This window comes from Pongo abelii, chromosome 11, assembly GCF_028885655.2.
Source record: "Pongo abelii isolate AG06213 chromosome 11, NHGRI_mPonAbe1-v2.0_pri, whole genome shotgun sequence".
NCBI lineage: Eukaryota > Metazoa > Chordata > Mammalia > Primates > Hominidae > Pongo > Pongo abelii.
Genome location: NC_071996.2, coordinates 81797615 through 81811192, shown reverse-complemented (window position 1 = coordinate 81811192; position 13578 = coordinate 81797615). Strand labels below are relative to the sequence as shown.

At 35.1% G+C, this 13578-nt stretch overlaps 1 protein-coding gene across 3 annotated transcripts in view; it reads left to right on the top strand.

Annotated features, from left to right (window-relative positions):
- Positions 1–13578, top strand: part of SESTD1 (SEC14 and spectrin domain containing 1) — a 151536-nt gene that overhangs the window by 87327 nt on the left and 50631 nt on the right. For all 3 annotated transcript variants that reach the window (XM_024243509.3, XM_024243510.3, XM_054549560.2), the window contains one exon: positions 727–840. In XM_024243509.3, coding sequence (XP_024099277.1) covers positions 727–840 — 114 coding nt within the window. The remainder of the gene's footprint in view (positions 1–726; positions 841–13578) is intronic.

The window sequence follows — 13578 nt, the reverse complement described above, 5'->3', positions numbered from 1 at the left end:
AAAGTCAAGCAAGGAGCCTTGTAATGATGATATTTCAGAAAGCTGGATAGTTTGGCGTTGTTAACAATGCAGGCGGTAGAACTTGTTGGATTTAAGATACATTTTAAAGTTAGACTCTATAGGACTTGATAAAATATATGTGAAATATTTATTAATTCAATAAATGTTCATTTCAGTTTATTAGGTAGTATAAGTAACCATATCTAGTAAATGTGAAATTGTATTCGTCAAAGATGAGCTTTTTGTCCTCCTCTTCAAGTTAATAATCATGTAAAATCTTGGTCTTATTGTATAATGACTGATAAAAAACTTATTTTAGTGAGAAAATTGATTTTACGTCTTTTGAAGAAATTCTCCAAGATGACTGTGTTAGAAAAAATTTTTCATATTGTAGAAAAATCAAATTTAATAACTTCCCAACTAAAAATTAACTTACAGTTTAAGCTAAACATATTCCTAGTACAGAGATTCAATAAAACAAAAAGTAATTCACATGTACAATTATGCTGCATTGTTTATTTGAAGTATTTTCTGAATCACCTTGTCTTTCAAGTTCTTCTTTATTGCCATGTATGTTTTGAAGTCTAGAGAATTTCTTCTTTATTATTTTAATTCTTCTCCAAAAGTCTCTTATGTAGCTTAATCTTGACTGTTTGGTAATTTATAAATTTAGTAAATTATTCATTTTACATGTGTAATTTGTAATTATTTTTCTGTATTTTATAGAATGTTGTTCCAGCTGAGGTGTCCCTTGTTTGTGTGGTAAAGCCAGATGAATTCTGGGATAAGAAAGTAACACATTTTTGTTTTTGGAAGGAAAAGGATAGACTTGGCTTTGAGGTAAATGTAATCTCTTTTTTTAAAGTCCATTATATCTTTAAAAATAGTATTTTACTGAAATTATTTTTGATGGTTCAGCATTGGTTACTAAGTAGTGCTTAAGGAATGCTTAATTAGTGCCTAAGTAATAATTAGTATATGGTCAGCATTTGGATACTTGCTGAATGAAGTATGATATTTTGTTAAAGATCATGAAAGCTTTCTTGTTTTCCATTTTCAATTGTTTCATTCTTTGTTAACTTCTTTGAATAAGTAGAACCTTTGTATTTAAATTTTTTTATTGCATTATGGAGAGGAAATTTAACAAATACTAGGAAATCCTAGACATTTTGGAGTTGAAATTATAGTCTATTTTTTGTGACATGTCATGATTATTTTTTAGTATCTGGCCAGTTTTAATACATGAACACAGTTATCCATTCTTTCCTACTGACTTTTTCTCTCTTTCACTTTCCTTGTGTGATAGTGCATCTTATTGTAGGTTAGAAAAAAGCACTACGATGGAATGTAAATCTAAGCAGTTTGTCATATTCTTTCTTCCACACCTGTTAATTCTCAACTTCCCAGTAGGAGAGTTGATAAATAACAGACTTTACATTGTCTAAATAAAGTGTGGAAACTTTGAAGAATACAAAGTCTAACTCCAACCTGGTATAATATAGGCCCTTGGAATGCTTACTGTCAGATAATAAAGATTGATTTTGGAACTTGCCATATTATACACTCATTTTTATTTTTACCGAGGTCAATATCAGTGTATTTTTGATATGGAGAAAAGGTTGTTAATGTATATTGGATAGAAAGATTTGAGAAAACTTAGTTTATTCTTAAAGGAGATGACTTGAAATTTCTTAAAAATACATGGTTTTATTCTTTACTTAAAAAAATTAAGCTATAATTTACATGCAGTGAAATTAATCCATTTTAGTGTATAGTTCTGAGAGTTCTGACAAAACATATAAAACCACAATCAAGAAATCAGGAAGTGTCTCATCACCCCCAGAATTCCCCTATATGCTCCTATAGTTAACTTCTCCATTTCTAGCCCCTGACTGGTGGTAGGAAAACTGTTTCTATACTCACAAGCCTCTTCTCAGGTTTAGTAATTTGCTATATTGATTCATAGAATTCAGGGAATCACTTTACTAACATTTACTGGCTTCATATAAAGAATACAGATGAACAACCCAGATGAAGTGATACACAAAGTGCAAGGTCTAGAATGATCCAGAGCGCAGGAGCTTCTAACCCTAGGGAGTTGGGGTGCACCAGCCTCCTGGCCTGTGGACATGTTTATCAACCCAGAAACTCTCCAAATCATTGGCCATTAGTGATTAACTAACTTAGTCTCCAGCCTCTCTCCCTTCCCTGGAGGGAGAGGAGTGGCCATGAAAGTTTTCAACCCTCTAATTATGCCTTGGTATTTTTGGTGACAAGCCTTCATCTTGAATCTGTTTAGAGGCCCACAGCCACCACTCATCTTACTAACATCCAAAAAAACACTTATCACTCCAGAAATGCCAAGGATCTTATAACTCTTGTGTCAGTAACTGGGGACTGAGACCAAATACTGTAATAAAGGATGCTTCTATCACCTAGGAATTACAAGGGTTTCAGGAGTTCTGTGCCAGGAACCGGGGACAAAGAGCAAATGCATATTTCTTATATCACAGTATCACAGATGGTATCAGTTTAAACCTTTTACCCATTTTTTTAAAAAAATAAATAAGGTCTTTTTTGTTACTGGATTTTGAGAGTTTTTAATGTATTTTGTATAGAAGTCATTTATGAGACACATAATTTACAAATATTACCTCCTAGTCTATTGTTTGCCTTGTCATTCTCTTAACATTTTTCAAGAAATTTTTTTAACTATGATGAAGTCCACTTTTTCAGTTTTTTTTTTTTTGCCTTCTGATTTCACAGGTGGAGAAACAGTTTTCTTTTATGAAGAAGACTTTTGTTGTCATAATCTGAGAAATCTTTGCCTTACTCAAGGTCACAAAGATTGTCCTTGATATTTTCTTCTAAAAGTTGTATAGTTTTAGGCATTAAATTTAGATCTGTGATCTATTTTGAGTTAATGTTTGTGAGCTGTGGTCAAGAATATGTATTTTATGACTCCAGGTTTTTTTTTTTTTTTTTTTGAGATAGAGTTTTGCTCTTGTTGCCCAGGCTGGAGTGCAGTGGTGCGACCTCGGCTCACTGCAACCTCTGCCTCCCAGGTTCAAGAGATTCTCCTGCCTCAGCCTCCCACGTAGTTGAGATTACAGGCATGCACCACCACACCCAGCTAATTTTGCATTTTTAGTAGAGATGGGGTTTCTCCACGTTAGTCATGCTGGTCTCAAACTCCCAACCTCAGGTGATCTGCCCACCTCGGCCTCCCAAAGTGCTGGGATTACAGGCATGAGGCACCGTGCCCGGCTGACTTCAGTCATTTTAAGTTTAAGGTTTGGTTTTTGACACACTGTGTGTTCTATCTTGGTGATTCCCAGAATAAGTATTTCTGTTGTTGGATGGAGTGTTCTGTAACTGTCAAGATGATTCATAGTGTTTTTCAGGTCTTCTCTATCCATGGTAATATGGTGTCTGCTTGTTCTTTTAATAACTGAAAGAGGAATATTGCAACCTCCAACTGTTGTATGTGGAACTATTTCTATTTTATTTCTGTCAGTTTTTGCTTCATGTGTTTTGAAGCTCTATTGTTTATTGCATAAAGATTTAGGATAGCTATGTCTTCTTGGTGAGTAGGGCCCAATTTATCATTTTTGAATGTTCTTTTTTATTCCTGATACTATATCTGGCTCTGAAGTGTACATTGTCTGATATTAATATAACTACTCGAGCATTCTGTTGATTAGTGTTAGTGTGTTGTATCTTTTCCATTCTTTTACTTTTAACTTATTTCTTTATATTTAAAATGAATTTTTTGTAGACACTATATAGTTGGATCTTGCTTTCATATCCAGTTTAACAATCTCTGTCTTTTCATGGGTAAGACTGTTTATATTTAATGCAATTATTGATATAGTTTATAAAATCTACCATCTTGCTAGATTTTATGGGGTTTTTTGTTCTTTTCTGCCTTTGGACTAAGTATTTTTTATAATTACACCTTACTCCATCATTGACTTGTAATTTATGTCTCTTAATTATTTTAATGGTTACCTTACTGTTTACTGTGTACATCTTTAATAATCAGAGTCTAACCTTCAATTATACCACTTCACATGAAATAGAAGGACCTTAAAACAGTATATCTCCAATACTTCCATCCCATTATTGTTATGCTTTTCACTTTTACTGTGCTATAAACAAACACTACGTTGCTACATTTTTTTGCTACAGATAATCTGTTTTCTTTTACAGCAATTAAAAATTTTAAATTAATTTCATATTTACTTTCATTTATGCCATTTCTGGCATTCTTCGTTTCTTTTTGGAGATTCATCTTTTTGTCTGGTGTTACATTCCTTCTGCCTAAAGTACTTCTTTTAATGTAACTAGCAGTGCAGGTCTGTTGGCATTGAATTGTCTCATTTTTTGTTTGCCTAAAGAAAATCTGTATTTCTATTTTAGTTTTGAAAATTATTTTCAAGTTATTTTTTTTTCTTTCAGCACTTTAATCATGCCGTTGACCTGTGAACAATGCAGGGGTTAGGGCCAGCAACCTCCTGTGCAGTAGAAAATTTATGTCTTAACTTCTGACTTTCCAATAACTTAAATGCTAATAGCCTACTATTGACCAAAAGCCTTACTAATAACATAAACAGTCAATTAACACAAATTTTGTATGTGTATTATACATTGTATTCTTACAATAAAATAAACTAGAGAAAAAATGTTAAGAAAATCATAAGGAAGAGAAGATGTATTTACTAAGTAGAAGTGGATCATCATAAAGTTCTCCATTCTCATTGTCTTGAGGCTGAGGAGAAAGAGGAAGTGGAGGAGTTGGTCTTACTGTCTCAGGGGTAGCAGAGGCAGAAGAAAACTCCCTTATAAGTGGACCTGTGCAATTCAGTCCTGAGTTGTTCAAGGGTCAACTGTATTTAAAAGTGCTTTCTCGCCAGGTGTGGTGGCTCTTGAAATCCCAGCACTTCAGGAGGCCAAGGCAGTGGATCACCTGAGGATCAGAAGTTTGAGACTGGCCTGACCAATATGGTGAAACCCCGTATCTACTGAAAATACATAAATTAGCTGGGCGTGGTGGCTTGTGCCTGTAGTACCAGCTACTCGGGAGGCTGAGACAGGAGAATTGCTTGAACCCAGGAGGGACAGGTTGCAATGAGCCGAGATCATGCCACTGCACTCCAGGCTGGGCAAGAGAGTGAGACCCTGCCTCAAAAAGGAAAAAAAAGTAAAAATTAAATAAAATTAAAAGTGCTGTCTCATTGCCTTTGCCTTCTCATTGTAATGGTCGCTGACAAGAAGGCTGCTGTTATTTATATCTTTGGTTCTCTGTGTATGTTATTTGCCTTTTTTTCCCCTTTAGCCACTTTCAAGATTTTCATTTTGATTTTGGTTTTTAGCAGTTTTATTTTGCTGTATCTCTGTGTGTTCTATTTGGTATTTATTCCACTTAGTGTTCTTTGTACTTCTTAGATATCTGGTTTGATATCTGTCATCAGTTTTGGAAAATGCATATACATTCTCTTTTCAAATATTTTATCTGCTCTTTTTCTGTTTCCTCTGGAACTCCATTTGGATGTATGATACAATATTTGAAATTTTCTCACCATTTTCTTTGGTCTCCTGTTTTATTTTTATCCCTGTGTCTTTCTCTTTGTGTTTCAGTTTAGGTATTTTCTCTTGATCCATTTTCAAGTTCACTCTTTGTTTCTTTGGTTGTGTTAAGTTTGTTGATGAGACCATTGAAAATTACCATGCTTTTGATTTGTAGCATTTCTATTTGACTTTTCCTTAGAGTTTCTATCTCTTTGCTGAAATTCCTCATCTGTCCTTGCATGTTATTTTTCATTCTCTATAGCATCAGTATCTTAAATTTCCTATCTGATAGTCCTTATATCTGCATCTGTCTTACTCCACTTATGTTGTTTGCTTTGTTTCTTGACAGTGGGTCATTTTCTTTCCTTTTTTGTGTGTGCCTTGTTATTTTTTACTGAATGTTAGACATCTTGTTTAGGACAGTAAAGACTGAGGTGTAGGTAGTATTTGTGCCTGCACATGGACTTATCTTGCCCTTTTCCTAGGCTTTTGATAGCATAAGGGAAGGGTTGAGTTCTAACCAGGAATTGAGTTGGCTTTGGATTTTGTTGTTGCTATTATTTTCCTCAGTGCACCACGGGCTTCTAATTTCTCTAGAGTTACTTTGTGTTGAAGATGGGGGCTGGTTTGCCAGAGAATTTTGCTTTTTCATTATTTGTTCTACCCTCTGCTCTAGGTCTTTCCTTTGTACCTGTGCCTCAGAGAAAGTCTGTATACAGTTGACCCTCAGCAATAGGCTGCTGTTACTTGTTATTCAGTATTTGTTAGAGAGGCATTCTCTGTTGTTCTTATTCAGCCTCAATCTTAGGTAGGCTCTGTGTCCCTCAGCCTAGTGGGTAATGTTGCCCCTCCCCCAGTTTTGGGAACCTATGATAGTTCGGGTTTATAATATATTCCTGTCTCTACTCCCTCCCCTGTGATAGTCTTGTCTTTTCCCTTCTTCCACCTGTGATGGGACTTCAGTTGTCCTCTATGTGGTGGGACTTCAGTTGTCCTCTAAGGTCAGCAGGATTTTCAGTCCTTTCCGCAGCACTCTTAGATTTTTTTTTTTCGTAGGAGAGATAGCATTGAAGATTTTGGGCTGTGCTTCATGCCTTTCCTTTAGTGGCTGCTCTTCCCCTCACCCAGGCCTGTGCTCCAAGAGAGGCTTTTTCAAATCTCTTATTCCTCTTATTTCCAGTCTTTCTCATGACTCCTGCAGAGATCTTTCCCCTGGAGATTCAGCCTCCAAGTGAGTATGAATTCTTCTTGCGTCTGTACTTCCCATGGGTTCTGTACTTTCACACTAGCCCACATTTGGCCTTAGTGATTCATTAAAAATTTTAACCTAAATTCCTACCTGGCTGGCATCAGGTCTGGCATTTTTCCCAGGTAAGCAAGTACTCCAGTTCCATCTTCTTGAAGATGCAGATCTTTCCTTAGATTCCAGGTTAATTGGTTTCCTTGTGAATTTAGCTCTCCAGTGGCTTCAGAAAAGTTGTAGTTTTTCGGATTAACTTGCATTTTTTTGGTCATTGTTATATAAGAGTTGGAGCCATGCTCTTTCCAACTTTCTACATCCTAAGTAGGAGCCAGAATTTTTTCCCAGTTTTCTCTTCAACTTTTGTCATTGGTAGACTTGACTATTATGTAGACTTTGTGGAAGGATGTGTGCCAGTAATGTAAGGGAAGATGACCAAGGCTGCTGGATCACATTAGGAGGGGTGTTGCCCTGGTAGTTGATTGGAAAACTGCGCCCCAACAAAAAGAGACAAAAGCATAGTGAGGGAAGAAAGTAAAAGCTGAAGCCAGGAGGTCTGAATGTTGCTTCAAGAGTCAGAAGCATGGTGAGTGAAGACTTCAGACAGCCAGTGAGGTCTGCAGTTCATGGCCTGGGGCATGCAGGGAATGTTGCTCTGAGACAATGCAAAGTGAACCAGGGGCAAATAGCCGAAACTAAAGCTATGAACACCCAGTACCACGGAAGATCCCTTTTATGAGGCACCTGTCACATCCTGCTTAAACTATATAGGCATCTGCTCAGAGATGCTCTGGTAGTTGGGTCTTATGTTATATAAATTAATAGTGACTAAATACCCTGCATCTTGGAGGATAAAATAGAAGACAGAATTTCTGTCTACCTTGATGTGGTGTCATAGATTGTTGTTTTAAAACAGAAGCATTAAAACTTCTTATATCAATATGTTTTCTTAGACATTGAAGAGATTCAGGTAGGATATTTTCTCAAGTAAGAAAGCACTAGGCACTTATTAAAAGCCCAATTTCCTAATGAGGTGAGAGTAATTTCAAATGCTGGTTAATACGCTGCCAGGCAAACCTGGCTTTAAGGGGGCAGTTCAACACTATCCATTAAATGATACTTAGAGCTCTATATAATTAAATCCAACATAGATGCTTGTTTAATTGCAAATTATTTTTCTTGATATTATTTTGGATAATTTAGGCTGTTGTAATTAAGCCTGTGTTTGTACATCTTGTATAAATATTTAAAAAAATATTTTAAAAACTTTGTTAAGAGTAGTGGTGATCCTGTAAGCATAAATGTATGTTTTACCTTATAAAATTAAATTATCTGCAACAAAGATTTATTACCAGCTGTCCACAATGCTCATCAAGTATACACCCAGTGGTCATTTTGGTGACACCTTGTTCCCACATGATTTCTTGTTTTCTTGCCCATGATACTTTCTAAATTTTTTCTTCTAGGTAACCTCCTTCCTATTCACTCCTCCAGTGTTTTTTCATCAGCAATTGAATATTCATCTCTCATTGCTAACCTTAATATTTCTCTATATATCCTTCCTATCTCTGACATAGATACCTACCTGTTCATTTTCCTTTTTAGCAACTCAGATATTATATTCAAGTACTTCGTATCCTTCAGCAGCGTTACCTGGTGACTATGATAGGTTTTGCTGGTTTGATGATAGTGTCTATATTCTGTCTAATGACAAGATAAAATTGAGGTCATACTAGCATTAATCTCGTCCTCAAATGGAGAGATTAATTATCAAAAGGATCTCCACTCTCCTTTTTTGTCACTCATTAAAGTGTTGTTTATTTAATGTTAACCAGCACCCGTTCTAAATTGCTTTATTCTCTTACCTGTTAATACTGGATCTAATCATGTTCTTTTTTGAGACTATACATAATTGTAGGATCCAGGACCAAAGACTTCCATGATGCTCTTCTTTCAAGAACACCTCTGGCTCCATTTATTCTGATTCTTTCCAGTTTTTATAGAAACCTATTTTCCTTGAGTGAGAAAAATATTTTTCAACAAACAGGTACAAGCAGACATACACATCAAAATAGTATGTGTATGAACATACATACACACATGAATCTTTACTAAGTGCAGAAATACATACAAAGGCAGATTTTCATTCTGGATCTTGCACGCACATTCTTAGCAATAGTGAAATAATAATAAAACATCTCAGTGCCTACAAAATGAAAGTTTCAGTGGTAGGTTTTTGGGGAATGTTTTACTAGGAAAGGATAAGTAGTATAGTTACAGAAGGAATAATGAGAGTAAAGGAGAAACAAGTTTTTAATCTTTCTGCAAGTTAAAATTTGAGATTAAAGAAAACCTGCGCAAATGTTTTATTAAAGACCGTATGGTAAATACCTTTCTCTTCAAACTTGTTGAACCATGATATGTGCTAGTTAATACAATATTGTGGTTTAGTCATTTAATTTGTCTTGTCTTAACTTCTCTAGCATGTATAAAATGAAGGGGAAAAGTAATATTTATGTAGGGCTTTATTATTTTTAAACTTTATGTTTTGTATTGCATTTGAAAGGACTTAGCAAAAGTTTGAAATGCTTGTGCAGGGTAGTGATCTTTTTTTTCCTTCTTTTTTATATATATATTTTTATTCTTGTTCCCTTTATGCTGATTATTAGATTTCAGATTTCTTTGGTAATGTGAGGATAGATTTGAGATTTAGATTTGTGCTTAGCAAAATGATAGCTACTTTGAACGCAACCAGTAACGTTTTTCTTCATAAATTTAATGGTACGCATAAATATTAGAACGTTCATGGAGATGGCTGTTTGAAAATAGTTGATGAAAGTCAGAATTTCATCCACTCCACATTCTTAAATTGATAAAGCATATGTTAAAGTGTTGTTTTCCTAAAGGTGAAATCATGACTCTAATGCAAATATAAAATGAGCATAAGTCAAATACATTATTCAATTCATTGATAAATGAGGTTACCAGTAATTTGTAAGCTGTGGTTCAAAGAGCATTTGAGGAATTCCGGGTTTTTATAAGAAAAGATTGCCAACCAAATTAGATACAAAACTAATTATTGTTCTATAGATCCATAAGTTGTAAACTTTGAGGTTGTCTCTTATTCCACTGGACGGAAATATATCAGTCTCGTTAGGCAAACAATTATTTGCCTTTATTCTTTTTTTTTTTTTTTTTTTTTTTTTGAGACGGAGCCTTGCTCTGTTGCCCAGGCTGTAGTGCAGTGGCGCAATCTTGGCTCACTGCAACCTCCACCTCCCAGGTTCAAGCGATTCTCCTGCCTCAGCCTCCCGAGTAGCTGAGATTACAGGCATGCACCACCACACCCAGCTAATTTTTTTGGATTTTTTTTTTTTTTTTTTACTAGAGACGAGGTTTCACCATGTTGGCCAGGCTGATCTCGAACTCCTACCTTGTGATCAGCCTGCCTCGGCCTCCCAAAGTGCTAGGATTACAGACATGAGCCACCGTGCCCAGCCTATTTGCCTTTATTCTAAACAGAATCTACGAGTTAACTTCTACTTCTACAGAGCTTAATACCTACTGATCAGTCTATAGAGAGTCAATCAAAGATACAAACCCACCACTGCATGAAAGAACACCCAATAATAATGTCTGCCTGTTTCCGAGATTTAGGTAGTTTTTCTAATAGATGGATTTTATTTTTTATAGGAGGATATTTTGTAAAACTTGATTTTGGATATCTGTGACATACTGCATTGATCACTGCAAGATAATATAAGCTGTTTCTTGAAGTTTGATATTTTAATATCAAACTAAATATCAGTCTCTCTTTAAACTTTGTATTCCAAGCCGAGAGCAACATTATTTAGCATTTTCCTACATCATTTTCTAAATTGTTCCAGAGGATTTATATCCTTAATGGAGGAATCATATTTTAATACTACCTTTTAAAAAATATGTTGTTTTTTTTTTTTACTTATATTAATTTGAAAACTTTCAGATATTAGTTGACTAGTTTGGGAGATTTGTCAGTTGCTCAGATTTATCACTCAGCTGGAAATCATAGTCAGTTTGGTGGCTTTCTCTATTAAACAATTTCTAATAAACCACTGGTGAATAACAAACCATAAGAGTCACTGATAATTGATATGTGACAACTTAAGGAGAATAAGGATGATAATCCTATAAATTTGCCTCAAGACAATTATTACTAAATGTGTAAATTGTACTCGTTTCATAAAATTGTTATGTGGCATATCAAGATGTCTTTAGTACACTAAAAATAATGGTAAAAAACATAGTATGCAGTGTGATGAAATCAAGTTTGGTTCTTCATTTTTGGAGAATAAAAGACTTTACACATTCAAAGAGTTATCTACCAGTCCAGGACTGCAAACTTTTTCTCATATATAGTTGCTTAAAAAGAAATACGAAAATTAGAAAAACAAGCCAGCTAGGTTTTTAAAAAGTATAAAAGTTAAAATTTCAAATATCAGGTCATGAAAATAGCTTTTCCTCTCTATTTTTGATGGCATAATACCTTTTTTTTTTTTTTTTTTTTGAGACGGAGTCTCGCTCTGTTGCCAGGCTGGAATGCAGTGGCATGATCTCGGCTCCCTGCAACCTCCACCTCCTGGGTTTAAGCGATTCTTCTGCCTCAGCCTCCTGAGTAGCTGGGACTACAGGCATGTGCCACCACGCCCAGCAAATTTTTGTATTTTTAGTAGAGACGGTTTCACCACGTTGGCCAGGATGGTCTCGATCTCTTGACCTCGTGATCCGCTCGCCTCGGCCTCCCAACATAATACCATTTTGAATGTGATGTGTATGCAATCTTAAAATTCAACATGAAAGGTAACTTTATAAATGATTTGTGGTGAATCATTGTATTTTACATAACTGTTTCTAAATTAACTGAAGATCCTTAATGTCATTTGTTAGGTGGGAAAAATACAAATTGGTCTTACATTTTTATCTTGGTGTAATATGTTATTTAAGGCCAGGAGCAATGGCCCACACCTGTAATCCCAACACTTTGGGAGGCTGAGATGGCAGGATTACTTGAGCCCAGGAGTTTGGAACCAGCCTGGGCAACATAATGAGAACCTTTCTCTACAAAAAAATTTTAAAAAAATAGCTAGGTATGGTGGTGCACACCTGTGTTCCTAGTTACTAGGAAGGCTGAGAAGGGAGGATCACTTGAGCCAAAGAGTCAAGGTGCAGTGGCCCTTCAGCTTGGGTGCCAGAGAGAGACCCTGTCTCTAAAAAAAAAATAATTGTTTAAGGTGTGTTACTATGAAGTTTGCTTTAATTTAGTATTTTGTAATACTAATAATTAAGTAAATCCTTTTTAAAAAAATTAAAATGAGCTTATTATATATACTACTTCATTATGTTCTGCAGAAAAAAGTAGAATGATATGGAGAGTGTATGAGATTTTCATAACTGGGAAATAGTGATTTAGAGAGTCACAATAGGCTAGTCTAAAGAAATGCTGGACACTTGGAAAATTTACTCTTTTAAATATTTTCTGGGAAATGAAACTGTTGAGTTTGTGGTTCCATCTTCTTCACAGGCAATGAATTGTTTGATTTTTAAAGAAGGTTTGTCTTTAAGTTAGAATATGATGTTTCTATCAGTTGGTCACTTAATTAGAACAGGCGACAATGTCAATAAATATTTGAAAGAAGATTTTGCAGAAGATAATAATTAACCATATAATTTTTAAATTAATATAATCTAATATAATTATATATATTTGTGCCATTTTGTACTTTTAAATATTTGTGCTCTAATTCACGGTGTTATTTCTTACTCATTAATCACTTCACTGAAGATTTTCAAAGCTTTTTTTGTAGCTTTGGAAAATATTTCTTTAGAATTTTCAGCAACTGTGTCATTGTTTCTTCGTTTTCATATTTAGAATCATAGGATGAAAATGAATTATACATAATACCTGTGATCTCAATATGATTTTGAGGGGGAATCTTTTCTAATTTTGTTCTTACTTTTAGTTGATGATTGCTTTCTGAGGCTGGACTTTAAAAAAATTTGATTATGGGCTGGGCACAGTGGCTCACGCCTGTAATCCCAGTACTTGGGGAGGCTGAGGCAGGTGGATCACCTGAAGTCGGGAGTTCAAGACCAGCCTGGCCAAAATGGTGAAACCTCATCTTTACTAAAAAAATAGAAAAACTAGCTGGGCGTGATGGTGGGCACCTGTAATCCCAGCTGCTTGGGAGGCTGAGGCAGGAGAATTGCTTGAACCTGGGAGTTGGAGGTTGCAGTGAGCTGAGATCATGCTATTGCACTCCATCTGGGTGACAAGAGCAAAACTCTCAAAAAAATTTTTTTTCATTATGTTTCTTTCTTTGTTTTTTTCTTCTTTGCCAGGTAATAGAACATTTCCCATAAGATAAAACTGATCCTTTGGTTTGCATTGCTTCATATTTAAACTTTCATATAGGTTTGCTATCTATGAAAATTTAGTGGTCTCTTCAAGGGCTGTAACAGAAAGGAATATAGGAAGCCCTACCAGTATTTTGTAATTTAAAAAGCTGTAATGAAACAATTTGTAGAAAATCACCTAGTCTGGGATTCCTAATCTTGTTTTGTTGCATTACCCTGAAATGTGTTAGTTTTCTCTGTTTTCTTCATGTTGAGTTTTTGCTTTTCAAACATCTGGAAATCTCTACACAGTTTTCCTTTTTCAGCATTCCAGTTCTACTTCAGGCCTAAATCCCGCCCTGCAAATGGTTTCTTACTTTTGCTTGCACATTTGA